Genomic DNA, 15,351 nt, shown 5'->3' with positions numbered 1-15,351 from the left:
GGGGGGGGCGCACACAGGGACTGTGGGGCGGCGAGAGGTTTGGAATACCTCGTAGCTCGTTCACGCATGTTTGCCAGAATAACAGAGGAGGAGAGGGGGAGTGCTGGCACGGGAGTGGGGAAAGAGAGGGAGAGAGCTTGGCTGCGTGCGTCTCCCCAGGAGACACTCACAGCCAACATCTGAGTTCCCAGCAGACATCGATGAGGGTCTTCTATAAAGCTGCTGCTGCACACGTGAGCACGGAGCCGGACAGAACCTGCAGATTCAAACAGAAGAGCTTCTGATCAGACGATGAGAAGAGCCGAGACAAACTGAACAGACGTCCTCCACCTGAAGCAACAATGACAGTAAGTATTACACACTATTCATGAAAGGCAAAACAAACACATACATACACACAAGCTGTGCAAAAGTTTTAAAACACCCCTCATTTCTTAATGCCTTTTGCTCCCAAGTAGCCAGACTTTCCTGCACCCCTTTAAAATGTTTAGGTCCCATTGGTTATTCAGATTCAGTCCAACACTTGACCATTTTCAGAGGAATGATTATTTTATTTGTTAGGCTTCTTACCTCTGACCAAACACCCGAGTCAGGACCTGAGAGGTGCATCATCCTTCAGCTGATCATCTGCTGTTTGACAGGTGTTCAGCTGATAGCTCACTGGGGCTTTTTACTGGTTTTTATCTGTTATTTTTGGTATTTTACATAGATTCAACAAAAACAATTAGGACAAATTATGTTTTGTGACAAACTGCTTGTAACAAAGTGCCTAAATATCCAGTTTTATGACTGATTCTTTGTGAAGTTGTTTGATTTGATTCAAAGACTAAAAGATTATCAGAAAGTCTGGCTTTTTTTAAGCAAGCTATAAAGAAATAAAGATGTTTCCACTGTGCTGTGAATGCATTTGTTTTTCCTGTGCTGACAGTTTTACTGACCATCACGAGTGTTTTTGCAGTTGCATGATAACACGCAGACACCGCACACAGGCAGGGAATGACAAATTGCAGGTTGCAGGCTCGGTAACGAGCTGCTGAGAGAATTTTCTACTTTAGTGTTGATTACTTTAACCAGACTTCGAGTGTGGTGAAAATGTTAGCTCGGACGGAGCTGGCATCGCAGCGTTGTAGCGCTTGCTGCTCCAAGCCAAAGGCCGTAAATTAATAGAGGGTTAATTAAAAATCAGCTCCGCTTACATGCTGCTGACGCAACTTTTAGAAAATTATTCTGTACTTTTATCCCAAACCTAAATTAATCCCTTAAATAAACTGTGACTCTGTTAAAACAAACATCTTAGAATATATTTTTTGTTGTTGTTGGGTTATGTGGAAGGAAAAAGCAACTAAGATTTGTATTCAGGATTATTATATATATTATATATATATATATATATATATATATATATAATATATATAATATGACTGTATATTGATTTAAAGTGTAACAATTAAAATAGTTTTCTTTAAGCCTGCGTTTAAATCTGCATGAAAGAAGGTGTTTTCTAAGTCTTTGACTTCTTTAGGGTCTAAAATGTTATTAAAAAATGCAAAGTAATGCCTCCAAACATCACTGATCTTTGGATCCCTGACTTTGTTCTGAAGATATTTACACCTAACAGCTTTCAGTCTGCTGGAAACCTCAGTTTTTAGCTGCACATCAGAGTTATTTGTCCGTTTACAACTAACTCATATTAAATTGACATTTATTGTCGCCCACCGCCAGAGGTGAAGCAGCATTAATGTTTCGTCCGTGTCTGTGTGTGTTCGCTAGTTTTGTCTGCACTGTTAGCAAAACATTTAATGAACCAGTGAGCAGATTTCAGTGAAACCCTCAGAAATTAATTATTGAATCCCGTAATAATCCCGTTTAGAAAACACAAAGTAACTACATCTCAGCTAATTTTACAGATTTAAGCTCAAGTGTTACTTAGTTGAGAGTCGTCTCCAACACACACTTTAAGCTCTAACATATCGAGCAGTCTGATTTTAAAATTCTGCCATGAACTATTTAACTATGTCTGTTAGCAAAATATCTCATAAACGACTACATGGATTTTAATGAAACTCTCAGAAAACTATCATTTGGTGTACATCTACCACTGATTTAATTTGCGGGTTGACTCAGTTTAAGATAGCAGCCACAGCCAACTGACCTGAGAAACCACAAAAATGGCTCTAACTCAGTCGATTTCACAGATACTGAGCTAAAATTTAGTGCGGTAGTAGCTATTATATCTCACAAGATCGTACAATATTGCATAACATTGTGCATAACATTCACAAAGTTTAACCAAAACGTCTTTAACTCTATCCCTGCTCATCATAGGATGATCTTAGTTTTAAACTCTGGCTTGAAAGGTGGCGGGTGATATGCATTTCTTTAAGGAATGACAGGGTTTTGATTGTTTTTCAAACAATCCGGCGTTCCTCAGATAATATGCAAGGTTGAACCTTTAGGTGCAACAGTTTGTGTTCCGTATAAAATTCTCTTTAGTCCAAAAACAGAAAGCACTGAGCGATATTCAGGCAAAGAAAAAGGTATTTTTTCTACATTTTCTGTGGCAATAACAGGAGCAATTTACTTCACGTCCGTTGCTTAGTTACACAACATGTGAAAGGTCACGAGTAAAAATATGTTATCCACCTTTGATCGCTTTATCTTTTGTGTTAAGCTGCGCGTCTTAGCTGCTCACACCTGTTATAGTTTACAGGGGCATGTGGCGGGGGGGATCTACTTCAAAGGAAATCATCATGAAACAGATGATGATGATGATGATGATGATGATGATGGAAACGGGGAGTGAATGACAGCGCCTCGTGTCCTGATTGTCGAATAAAAGGAATGCCAGGAATTAATCCGGTTTACTGTAAACATCAGTGAAGATGACCCTCACATTAGCAGAGGTGATAATACAACACAAGATATTCCACTATATCCTGCCAGCAGAAGTGGAACAGCACAAGTTTTTTTTTTTTTCATCTCTCAAAACAAGAGAAGTGAATAAACGTTTAACGTTACAGCTAATGAGATATATGAGACTTGTGTTCTGCAGCTCGTGTTTCATATTCAGAATGTGCTTCAGGAGCACTCCTCATTCTTTGTAGTTACCTGTCAGCATGCTGCTCAAGCTGTGGATCCTATTTCTCTTGATGCTACAGAACCGAATCCTCAGCCTCGCCGCAGTGACACAGAATCTGGATTTGTGTGTCTGTTTGCGTGTGTCCAGGCCGCGGCAGCCCAAGAACTCGACGAGCTATGTTTCCTGTCGGCGCAGTCCTTACCCAGCCTGAAGGTATCCAAACACTTCCAGGTGCTGAAGCTCCTGGGACAGGGATCGTACGGAAAGGTCATGCTGGCTGTACACAGGAAGAGAGGTCAGTGCAACGTCAGGGGTTGGGTTTGTTTAACCTCGAGAATTGGAAAAGCTATGTAACTGTAGTAATGTAAAGAAAAATCCACCCTCTTTTAATAGGGTTTCATGTATAAGGACATAATAAAATGGATCTGGTCTTTACCAAATTCTAAATCCCCTCGAGTCCAACTTCCATAACAGACAGACAGATTCCACTGTGTCATTATTTATTAAGCAAACGCGAAGCCAAAATGGAAACTCCAGGTTCTGCTGATTGGATGTACTGATCAACTGACCATCAGCAGGTGTGCCCACATCTTTAAAAGCAGGAGTTTTTTGCAGTTTACTGATCTGGAGCATCAGCCAAACACTAAGAACACTGGACATCATGCATCTAGTTCCCCTCGTTGTTGGGATACAAAGCCTGCAGAATCCGGTTTACAAAAGCTGCCATGTTGTGTTTTTGGAGCCAGAGTCTGCTCACAATGTGGGCCTTTAAGTCCTGCCTGGTGAATATACAACAGCAAGGTGCACGAATCAACAAGAGACAACACTGGAGAAGAAAAATGATATGAGACGTACTTTTATTTTTTGATAAGGGCAAAGTCCCATTTGTTTAAGTGGAGCAGGTATGCGGACAGCAGTCCACTGAGGACAACAGTCTCCTTCAACTTCCGGGTTCCTGTCAAATGTCCATTTTATTTGCCGCCGATGGTCTGGAGCGTACAGGTGTGCGTTAACACAACGCCAAGAGGGAAAAGCAACGACTTCAGAGAAGCAGCTGTTGCTCCCATCAGTCTGGGAAGGGTTAAAGGTCATTTCCAAAGAAAATGGAGTCCATCGATCTACAGTGAGAAAAAAGATTTTTCAAGTGAAAAGAATTTCAAACGATTGCCAATCTTCCCAGAGTAGGCATCCCAACAAATTCACCCCAAGGTCAGACCGTGCAATGCTCAGAGAAATGACAAAATACCCAAAAGCTCCATCTCAGACTCTGCAGGCCTCAGTTAGCAGAGCAAAGTTCATGACACAGAATTAAAAAAAACACTGAACATGTATGACTTGTTTGGAAGGACTGGCAGGAGAAAAAGAACAAGGCAGCATAACCTTGGCTTGTGAAGGTGCATCTGAATGAACCACAAAACTCCTGCAAATTCAGACAGATGAGAACAAAGTAGAGATGTTTGACCCTAATCCACAGCAACGGGTTTGAAAATAGACAAAAACAAACACAGCATGGGAGCACAAACACCTCTTACCAACTGTTAAGCACGGTGGTGGATGGGTGATGATTTGGGATTGTCTTGCAGCCGCAGGACCTGGGCACCTTGCAGCCATTGAGTCGACAACAAACTCCTCTGCGGACCAAAGCATTTTAGAGTCAAATGTGAGGCCATGTGTCTGACAGCTGAAGCTTGGACCAAACTGGGTCAGGAAACAGAACAATGATCCCAAACCCTGCAGCTAATCTACAGCCAAAGTCCAGACCTGTGGTGGGACCTGAGGAGAGCTGTGCAGAAATGAGTATCTGCAAACTGCAATGAACTAAAGCAACACTGTAAAGAAGAGCGGACCAAAATTCCTCCACAACCATATGAGAGACTGACAAATTCATACAGAAAACTACTACTCAGAGTTATTGCTGCTAAAGATGGATCTACAAGCTATTGAATTTGCGGATTTGCAGGTTTTTTTTCAAACACATCTTCTTTGCTTTGGGTTCGTTTTTGTTTAATAAATGACGACATGTTTTAATCTGCTGTGTGTTTTTGTACGCTTAAGGTTGGATTTGAGTCATTTTAGAACCTGTTAAGGATCAGATCATAGATCAATTGTAAGAGGGTGGGTTTTATTTTTCCCATGACTGTAGAGCATGTGTTCATTTAACCTTTTGTGCTTCTGTCGCTGTAACGAAGCACTTTGATAAATTCTCCGGGATAGAGTTGCGGCAGCTGGAGCGAAGCCGTGAAACGCAGCGGTTCCAGAGGGAGATTACATTTGCTGACAGTGTCACTTATGGGCTAAACATGCAGCCCGACAATGATGAGAGGTTTTAAACAGTGCATTGTCCGGTACGTTTTAACGCTGCTCCATTCCCATCAGGAACTCCCATGGCTCTGAAGTTCTTTCCTCGCCAGTCTACCTCACTCACCTCTTTCCTGCGTGAATACAACCTCTCCCTTTCTTACTGCACCCATCCTTCTCTGACACGGGCCGTGGGCATCTTCTTCTCCACGCCGTCCTACTATGTTTTCGCCCAGCAGGCGTGTCTCTATGGCGATCTCTACAGCGTCATTGTGTCAGAGGTCAGTTGGGCTGGCGTGTGGCATGACTTACGCTTCTTAAAACTTTTAAAAATACTTGAAAGAGTAACTTTAATCCTAGTGTTTTCATTGCAAAAAGAACATATAATATCACTCATAAATACTTGATGCATGCCAAATTATTAAAGGTGATAAAACAGGGTTATTTACTGATACATGCATGACAAACTCATTCGACGCTGCAGCTCCACAGAGCTTTCTGTGTGTGCTCTGCTGCTCATCTGAACAGCTGGTCCAGACACACCGAGTTCTCTCTCCTGCCAGTGAAAACTTAAGACGTGTTTGATAACGGCCTCCAGCAGACCTATTTCTGTGTTTGTGCCTCTGCCAGTAACACAATAGAGCACTGATAAGAATAAGGGCACCCCGCATTAAGTGAATGGAGACACAGTGCATGAAGTAAAGCAGGGGTTTCCAAGAGCGTCAGCAAGTGTTCGTGTGACGCAGGTTTTATGGTCTCTGTGCCAAAGTGCTCCAGCCAAACTCCTGATGTTGACTTTTCTATCAGTTTCCTTCATTTTGTTTACATGTCCCCACCTCATCTTATTGTTTTGCTCATTTTTTGTAGTGTAAGTTAAATCTATACTATGATGAAGAAATTCAGAAAGTAAAAGCAAGTTAAATATTAAGATATTAGTACTTCACAGAAAGTGGGCAAGGTTGAATATTTTTTACCTAAATTAAAGGAGCACATTGGCTCCAGACGACCATTTTGAAATGTGTACCTTCCTATAGATTGAAAGGAGTTTGCTTTTACTTATTAGGACTTTTATCAACCACTGAAGTGATTCTAAGTGATTTTTAACAACTTCTGCTTTGCTGTGCAAAAGTTACTAATCTGATCTAACTTCTGTCAAACCAGCTATAAGGAAATAATTCTCCCATGAACCTAACATCTGGGATGCATCTGTTATATCAATTCAGTTCTCGTCCCAAAATTTAGGAAAAACAAAATTCTGTTAAATAATTCAGTGTGATAAAGCCTTTGTTTGAGCGTGACCCTTCATGACCCCTGTCCTTATTGATCCCTCTTTGTCTCAGGCTGGGGTGGATGAAGACTGCGTCCAGAGGGTGATGTCCCAGCTGAGTGGTGCCGTCACACACCTCCACTCCCTGGGCTTCGTCCACCGGGACATCAAACCCGAGAACATCTTCCTGTGCGACAGCTCCTGCCGCTGGGTGAAGCTGGGGGACTTCGGCCTCGCCCGGGCCGTCGGCACCACCGTTCGAGGTGTGTGGTACGAGTCGCCCTTCTGCACCCCGGAGGTGGAAGACGTCAAGACGGCCGGGAAAGAGATGGAGCGGAGGCTGAGCGAGGGGATCGAGGAGGAGGTGGAGGACATCTGGATTACGGTGCAGCCCTGTATTGACAGCTGGGCCCTCGGGGTCCTCGTCTACTGCCTCCTAACCGGCTGCTTCCCCTGGGAGGAGAGCACTCACGATGACCCCGGCTACTGCAAGTACAAGACGTGGTTTGACCGAGAGGCCGAGAGGGACAACGTGAGAGACGGGAAGTGGAGGGACGAGGACGACACTGACGATTACATGATCATGGAGCAGAAGCAGAGAGAAAACCCTCCTCCCTCACAGTTCGAGGGCCTCAGCCCTTTAGTGATGACTCTTTTAAAGGAGCTGCTGCACCCCGAGCCCCAACACAGAGGAAGCCCTGAGGAGATCCTGAGCTACCTGGGGGGGCCATGGCTCATGGAGACCGCGGAGGAGGAGAGGAGGAGGGCAGAGGAGGCTGAGAAGGAGGCCAGGAAAATCAGAGAAACAGGAGGAGTGGAAGAGGAGCTGCTCAGGGAGGGACGAGGAGAGAGATGAGCTTTGTCTTAGGACTACATTGATTTTATTCACATTATTTTTGTAGAAACCACTCATATAAGGTGCTGCTTTTTACATGACTGTAAATATCCCTGATCAACTGTTTTATATATTCCTGTGTGTGTATTCTGATTAATTAGTTCTACAAGAAGAGTTTGATGTCTGAACAGCTGCTTTATATAATACCAACAACTCTATAATGAATCTGTTTTAATGAAAATAATCTTATTGTACAAATATTTTTTTATTTACCATCTCCTGTCTCTCCATCTCATTTCAAGCATGAAATGTCACAACTCAGCTATGGTAGGGTGTCTTTTTTCTTTTAAAAAGAAGTTTTCCAATAAAATAAAACGTTTGAAAGGGTTTTTTTTTTTTTTTTATAAAAGGCTGGTTTGTGCATTTATTAACAGTAGTGACATATTTGAAGCAGTGAAGCAACAGGTGCAGCAGATCTAAAATTAAAGAGAACAATGCAACTTATTACAAGAGCAATCTTCTCCCAAGCCTGCCTGCTGTTTGTCTGGTATACCTGCAAAAGCAAAAAGCCAACTTTATTAATAAAGCACATTAAAAGAGAACAAATATAATAGTGTTTAAAGATTAGATTTTAAAATGCCATGGGCAGGAGCCAGTCGAACATACAGAGGCATTTCTTTTCACAGTGTAGCTGCAAAGACTCAATCACTTCTGTGTGTCAATCCAGACCTCTGGACAAAAAACAGCAAATGATCATTGGACTGAGGTGGTCTGCAGGACATATGAGGTTGCAGGAAGTCACAGATACATGTGAACTTAAGTGCTTAATGGGTCGACAAAACATGGTTTGAAATCAAACTTGCAGCTTGCGGCTATAAAGTTTTAAAAAAAGATCGCTGGCAAAACCTTCTGGATCTGTACCTAATAAAAACATATATAAAAACTTATTAAAGTGCTGTTTCTATGCTATAAGGAGCTTTACGATAGGACACAATACTCCTACAACCAACTACAGCTAATGTTACCTTGTTTTGAAGTCCTTAATGTTCTCTACAGTAAGATTTTCAAAATAAAACAAACCTCATGTGACATCAGTTTGACCTCCATACTTTGTGTTGACAGAAATGTCCCACAGGGAACGACAGACATGCATTCCTGCTGTGCCCACATCGAGGCATCTTTTTATGCTCCTGCAGATGCGAAACACTCCCCACCACATACATGCAGTGAGATTTTAACTCCGCGCTACATTAGACGAAGCGACATTAAATTTAGCCTTAACTTCCACTTTGCAAAGTGCACAATATCACAGTTCCAGTTTGGACTGGGTCCCTGCTAGTAGCAACTGCTAAACTGCAGTGTGAATGTGCCAGTAGAGCCTCTGCTAACCCTTGCTAAGAATCCCTCCAGATGGGTTTATAAATAGATCCCAGGCCTATCTATTCACGCAGCACGCAAATCATCACCTCCCTCTGACTATCTGTACTCTGCAGGCCTCCAAATGCAGAAGTCAGGCCATGCTGGCGCCCAGAGGCCTGGAACAGCACAATCTGGTGGATTGCTCTTATCCATCTTGTCCATTTATGCCTCGGCTCACTTCTCTTTTCATCTCAGCACTTGTGCAGATTACTTTATTTGTCTCTCCTTATTGTTACCTATTCCCTTTCATATTTGCTGCAGATCTTCTTCCTGCTCGTCGGCCTCTTCCCACACATGTTCAAACCCTGGACTTTTTTTTCTTTTCAGGCCTGAGCAGGCGTAAACCAGTATCTGCACTTTATTGTAAATATTAAAAATGCTCTTTTAGATACGGAAGGAGCAACGGATCAGCGATTTTCTGGGAAACAGAGGAGCGAGGCTCGTGTGACGCTTCGATGGGGAGTAAAAGGAGGCCCACGGACTGACAAACGAAAACACATGTTGCAGACCACAGGGATAGCGGAGTGCCAACACGAAGATGCTGATCAAGGTGCAAATCTGCTGGAACTTCAGAAGGACACATAGCAGCCATGATGAAAACAGGAGAGATGAGGACAGCGAGACACGCAGGCTGCTGGCACAAACCAGTGTCGGGCGGATGAAGCTCAGCTTACTTCTATATGTGCTTCCAAGCAAAGGCAAACATTTGTGAAGATGAGTGCCACAGTATCTGAGCTGGACACCCAAGAAGCTTGCATTCACATGTGTAATGTCAGCAAGACTCTAATTTCATGCTAGTATAAGGTTTTAGCACAAAAGTTCACACTTTGTCACGTTCTGCATTGTGTAGCTGAATTTAAAGCATCTTGAGATGGCATTAACTGCTGCTTCTGGCTTTATTTTCTTTTATTTTTTAAATGTTTCTAAAAGTTTGTGATTTTTTTAAAGACTGATACAAATAAAAACCTGCTTCAAAACAGCGCAGAATGGAAATGATGTTTAATACCTAATGACAAAGTCACCTGTCGCGAGGATTATGTGCCAAAACAGATCCTGACATCAGAGCCAGATTAATGGCTCAGAGTGGAGCAAAACAAGAAATCCTGTTGCCAAATGTGCGAAATGTAACTCCTGAAAGCTGCCAAGGAACACTTGAGCAACCGAGGCCTTTCTTTCTTTCAAACGTTCCCTTTACCACCTGGCCGCATGTTAAAGTTCGAATACTTCAAATAATAATTCAGATGTTTTGAAGTAAGTTCTGTAGAAATTCTATAATCTTTTATTATCTGTCTGCGTGTGGTAAACAGGTCTTTGAACAGCTTTGGTTTGGAGAAAAAAAGTTTAATCTAAAACGGATGACTTAACGACTAGTCCGAGCGGGACTAAAGGATAGCTGAGGTCTTCAAAAATCTCCAGTCTTAAAAAATTTGCAGTTATTCTGACAAAAACATTATGATATTCCTGCAGTAAGAGTCAAATGTCAATTTTATGGATAAACAACCAAATCTGTGCCAAAAACTCAAAGGTTGACACCAGAAAAGATGACTGAACTAAAAACATTTTTAAAAATGCTCCACTTAACTCAACTGCTCGAGTAGAAGTGGGTCCTTATAATTTTCTAAACTCTGAAAAGATTTAATATGGAGAAGTAAAATATTCCACAAATTAGGAGCAGCAATTCCAAAGGCTCAATCACCTCCACTTCTGTGGGACCACACCACCAAGAGCCCTAAAAACTAACAGAAACATCTTAAAATCAAGCTTGTAATGAACAGGAAGCCAGTGGAGGGAAATCAACTCTAATGATGTCTTCAAGTTATCTTGTTTCTGTGAAAATATGATCAGTCTGAGCTCTGATTTGAGCAATTAGAATAATCTGTGCGCATGGAAATAAAACAATAAATGTGTGAAACTGACGTCAATGTACAACTTTCCTGAATGATTGTTGGTGGACGAGGTCCCAGGAGTGCAGGCAGGCAGGTGTAAATCCAAAAAAAGTTTTTCAATAAATGAAACCACAAATCAGGTAAACAAGAGTCAAAGATAACCAGAACAGGACAGGACAGGACAGGGACAGAGAACTACATAGGAGGACCTGACAGAGAATTAAGGAAAACAAGGAGCTTCTATCTGCTGAGGGTTGATTTGTGAGTCCGAGCAGCTGAGATGATTAGAAATGAACTATAGGTGTGATAGACGGGGGCAAACAGGAGAGCTGAGGATAAACAACGGCTGGAAACCAGGAAAACAAACCTAAAAAATGCCAGACTGAAACAAAAGAAAAACCTCCCAGAAAAAAAGCTGACTAAGAATACTACTAAACTGTAAAGACTGGCAGAAATAACTTACAGAAAAACTGTCAGATAAATCTAAAACAGGAACACAAATCAAAACACCAAAAACGGTGACACTTTCTACAAAAGCTCTGGTCTTTGCTGAACTCAGACTAGCCGTTAGCTTGTTTGTTTGGTCACAGTTACACCGTTCCTCCAAACCGAGGTTGTTCAAAGAGCGATCTACAACAGGTACGATATTAGTTGTTCATAACCTTTCCACCATACCCGACTTTAAAGGATCTGAAGCTTCAAACAGAACTGAGGACATGAGAACGATGGTCTATCGGGTTTGGTGGCAATGATTGATGCTAAATCTAATTCAGACCAGCAGAAGGATCTCGTGGAAAGATCATTTTCAGAATGTGGGGAGACGAGGAGCAGAGGAGGAGTGTGTCGGGGTGAATAAGAGGTCAGGTGTATATGGAGCTGGCATGCGTCCTGCAATACCATCCACCTAATAAACAAGTGGAGAGATTATCATGTGTTTACAGTCTGGCATGCTTGTTTTATTCATTCTAGCTTCCTCACTGTCACACCACCTGACTCCTTTATTTCTTGTTTTTGTCAACCCCCAAACTTGCACCAGCTTTTTTATTTTGTTGTTGTTGTTTTTTTTGTTTTTTTTCCTTCACGTGGTGGCACCGTGAGCAGAGCGGCGGGTTGATGTGTCCGCAGGATTGATTGCTCCTCTTGGCTCCTCTCCTCCCCCTCTTTTGCTTGCTCTGCCCTCATCTGTCAAGCTGTCATCGGCCTTGGCCGGTCGACCTTGTTAGAGACACCCCGCTGGCTCTCCCTGGAGCCCACGTAACCCCAATATGTCAAGAGGATGATGAGTATGTCCCCTCTTGAGCCGAGCTGCCCCACCATGAGAGCTGTCCTGAACTTCATGGGTACGGGGGGCAATATTTGTATTAGTGGAAGCCAGAGAGGCTGGTGCGGATCAGGTTTCCATCCTGTAGCTGCTATAAGCGTCCCAGTGAAATGCAGCTCTTCAACACAAAGGGTCTCAGAGACAAAGGGTCAGAAAATATGTCCTTCATTGTCACTTTACTGTTCCCACAAACTGCCATATGGGAAATGTGTAGGACAGTTTGAATGAAATGTCTTCCTAACTGCAAGAGGATGAATCTAAGACGTTTCTGCAGCTACAGCTGATCTAAGGTTTCGTTCTGCCAAGGTATTGTGCCTCACTTATTTGTACAACGTTCCAGAAAGGCCTGAGCTGTCGACAGAGAAACTTTACTGCGGCTTACCGTGGATCAGAAACCACCAGAAGATGTACGCTGAGCACGGTGCCGTTCCCACCGCAGGATATCTGAGGAACAACAGGTCAAACCTGCAGAAATACAGTAAATGGAGAGTAATATAAACAGTAAAAATAAAAAAATGTCAAGGAATGTTGAAGGGGGAAAAGGCAGCTACTGCCTGAAATTCTAACATGCATTCCTTGAGCACTCTTAATAAGACAGGAAAACAGAAATGCTGAGTAGAAAATAAAGGCCTTGTGTTCCTTGAAGAAATGCGGATCGTCCACCGCCTTCTTTATTTTTCAAGCCAGGGCTTTTATTTGTTCGTTCATGACTCTCAGTTATTACATGAAATTCCAACTCAACATCTGTGAAATGTAATGAGTTGTAATCTATATTGTGTTTTCTAGGGTCAGTTGGCAGTGGTGGCCATCTAAAATCGAGTTTTGGGTTTTATCAAAATGTTCGCAGAGTTTCAGTATCTAAAATAAACTAAATCAATTCAAGTTCAATCGTGTGACCGTCATTTATTATTCATGCTTATCTCAAAGGTGTTAGTGTTTAATTTTGAATAAATCAAATCAAAAGAAATCAGCTCTTAAATCATGCTAACGTGTTAAATGTCTTGTTTCATGTCTTGGTTGGGTTGTGTGTATGAAGCATTTTATTCTGCCTCGGGAGCCTGAGAAACAACAAAAAGCTTGAATAAAAAAAAACAAAAAACAAAAACACGCAGCTTGTTTTTGAACTTTATGTACAAGTTAGGATCACATGTGTCCACAAAGAAAAGTTTAGGTGAATTAACGGCCGAGTGTAGGAATATAAAGGTCCAGCTATGTGTGAAAAACGCAGTTTATGAAACCTGATAAAGGGTGAAAATCGTTACAGTAATGAAGTTCAGCCTGCTAACGACTCCCGTTGCTGTAAATTTCTGTCCTTGTGCTCCACCTGCTGTTTGTGTCAAGAAACAGTCCCTGGAAATAATCTGTCTTCAGATTATACATATCTGTAAATATCTTTAAACTGCACATTATATAAATACCATGCTGAAGGAAACACATGGCTGATGTTTCTAATCTTTGTTACGTACAAACAGGCAGAAGAAAATGAAAAAAAAAAAAAAGAAAAAAAAGTTAAATGTTAAACCAAAGTTTCTGTTTTACCTTTATAAACTAAAGCAGCCTGATGTTTGCACACTGAGAACACTCCATAAAGGGACATGTCGATACCAGGAGTGAGCAACACTTTTTCCTCCCCAAAAGGATCTTTTTGCCTTAATCCGTGACAGCACAAGCAGCAAAATAAACCATCAACTTTTATTTTGAAGGCTGGCAGTTTTGTAATACTGTTAGCAGGCTTGGTGGAAACTTCCTTGACATATCAAACACGCTGCCCGATAAACAGTCACTGGTGACAATATAGGAAATTTTACAAAGTAGTTTGTTTTAATTAAACTTTCATCTTTAGTTTGGGTTCAGTCAGATCAATTTGACCAACACGGCCATGAAAAGTTCAACTTATTTTAATCTAAAACGTGGACGGCCTTCTTCGTTGGAGGTAAAAAGGAAGTGCAGACTGTTTTCACTTGCTTCTAGATTCATTATTTATAAAGTTGCTTTTCATCCATTGACTTTATCCTGATGGAAACAGGGGCACCTTCAGAAAGTTTTCAAATGAGTGGCCAGATGGGGGCCACGTTTAATCTTAGGGTGACACCAAAACCGAGTTTAATCCTGCTGTTATCATTTACAGGTTATCTGAAAAACGCTTCAACATGGGAGTTATCAAGTTGCCTTTGATGTAGGTTTACTCTGTTTGTCATTTAATGTTGATAACTAAGAACTGTCACTACTGAGCACACTGAAGCTTGTCCTCGCCTCTCTTACAGTCACATCCAGAATTAAAACTAGCTTCTCTTGAAATAATGCGGCTCGCTCGCTGCCTTGCGTACAAAATGTTTCAACCAAAGATCTCATGAGATGTGTTAACGCTCAGAGCTACAAACACACCAACTCCTACCTCAATATCTGTATAATTGTCGAACTTATAGTCTTGTTTTGCGTTTGCTAAGGTTGATTAGCTGTAGCGGCCATCTTGAATTAGGTTGACTTCAAAAGCTAAAGAGGTGGAGATGTACGTCCAATAATCAGTTTCTTCTTTATAAAGATTTGTCCAGTATTTCATGAGATATTTGCTAGCAGACAAAGTAGACACAAGTCTGTCCTACCAGTTGGGCACAAAATTTATAGGGGGGCGGGGGGTCTGCTGGCCCCATTGGCCCCCATTTAGTGGCACCTCTGGATGGAAATAGTCTTGTGGCTGCTTTTTCGCCTTCAGGCCACATTTTGCTCATGTTTGGTACATCCAGTGCTTCTCGTAATGCTGATTTGTTTTGATTTGATTTCAGGTGGAAATAGTCCAAAAGCCTCATATTCTTCATATGAGTTAGTTAGGAATGCAGAAGGCAAAAGGTATCAGCATCTAGTGCTCAAACGTCCAGATTTTATTCTGCAGCAAAACAATAAGCTCGGAAAAACCAGAAAGTTTTGGAAAAATCTTTTATTGCAAAAGTCTTGGAACAAATGATGTAACCACAGAGGTACGAAGAGCTTAGAAACAAAGGGTGGCCGGTTCGCATCAAACACATTTAAATGTTTTTTTCCATTTTGTGGGAATAAACCGACTTACACAACAACTCCGGCTCCTCATGTTAACGGTCACAGAATCCGCTAAAACACACAGAACGAGCCCTGAGAAGAGAAGGATTGTCGTCGGTTTACAAAGTTTAACTAAACTGTGGCAGAGAAAATGATGAAAAACACGAATCTGTGATGATGATGATGATGAGGAGCAGGAGGAGGAGGAGGAAG

The 15,351-nt window shown here is 41.8% G+C and overlaps 1 protein-coding gene across 1 annotated transcript; it reads left to right on the top strand.

Annotated features, from left to right (window-relative positions):
• Positions 1 to 105: 105 nt before the first annotated feature.
• sbk3 (SH3 domain binding kinase family, member 3) lies at positions 106 to 7,867 on the top strand. The gene is made up of 4 exons (XM_017415284.3): positions 106 to 347; positions 3,227 to 3,374; positions 5,456 to 5,658; positions 6,718 to 7,867. Exons 1-4 carry the CDS (start codon positions 342 to 344, stop codon positions 7,498 to 7,500), a joined length of 1,140 nt encoding a protein of 379 aa, XP_017270773.1. The 5' UTR covers positions 106 to 341; the 3' UTR covers positions 7,501 to 7,867.
• The last annotated feature ends 7,484 nt before the right edge of the window (positions 7,868 to 15,351 follow it).

Source organism: Kryptolebias marmoratus, linkage group LG16, assembly GCF_001649575.2.
Source record: "Kryptolebias marmoratus isolate JLee-2015 linkage group LG16, ASM164957v2, whole genome shotgun sequence".
NCBI classification, from domain to species: Eukaryota; Metazoa; Chordata; class Actinopteri; order Cyprinodontiformes; family Rivulidae; genus Kryptolebias; species Kryptolebias marmoratus.
This window is presented reverse-complemented; position numbering and strand designations above follow the sequence as displayed.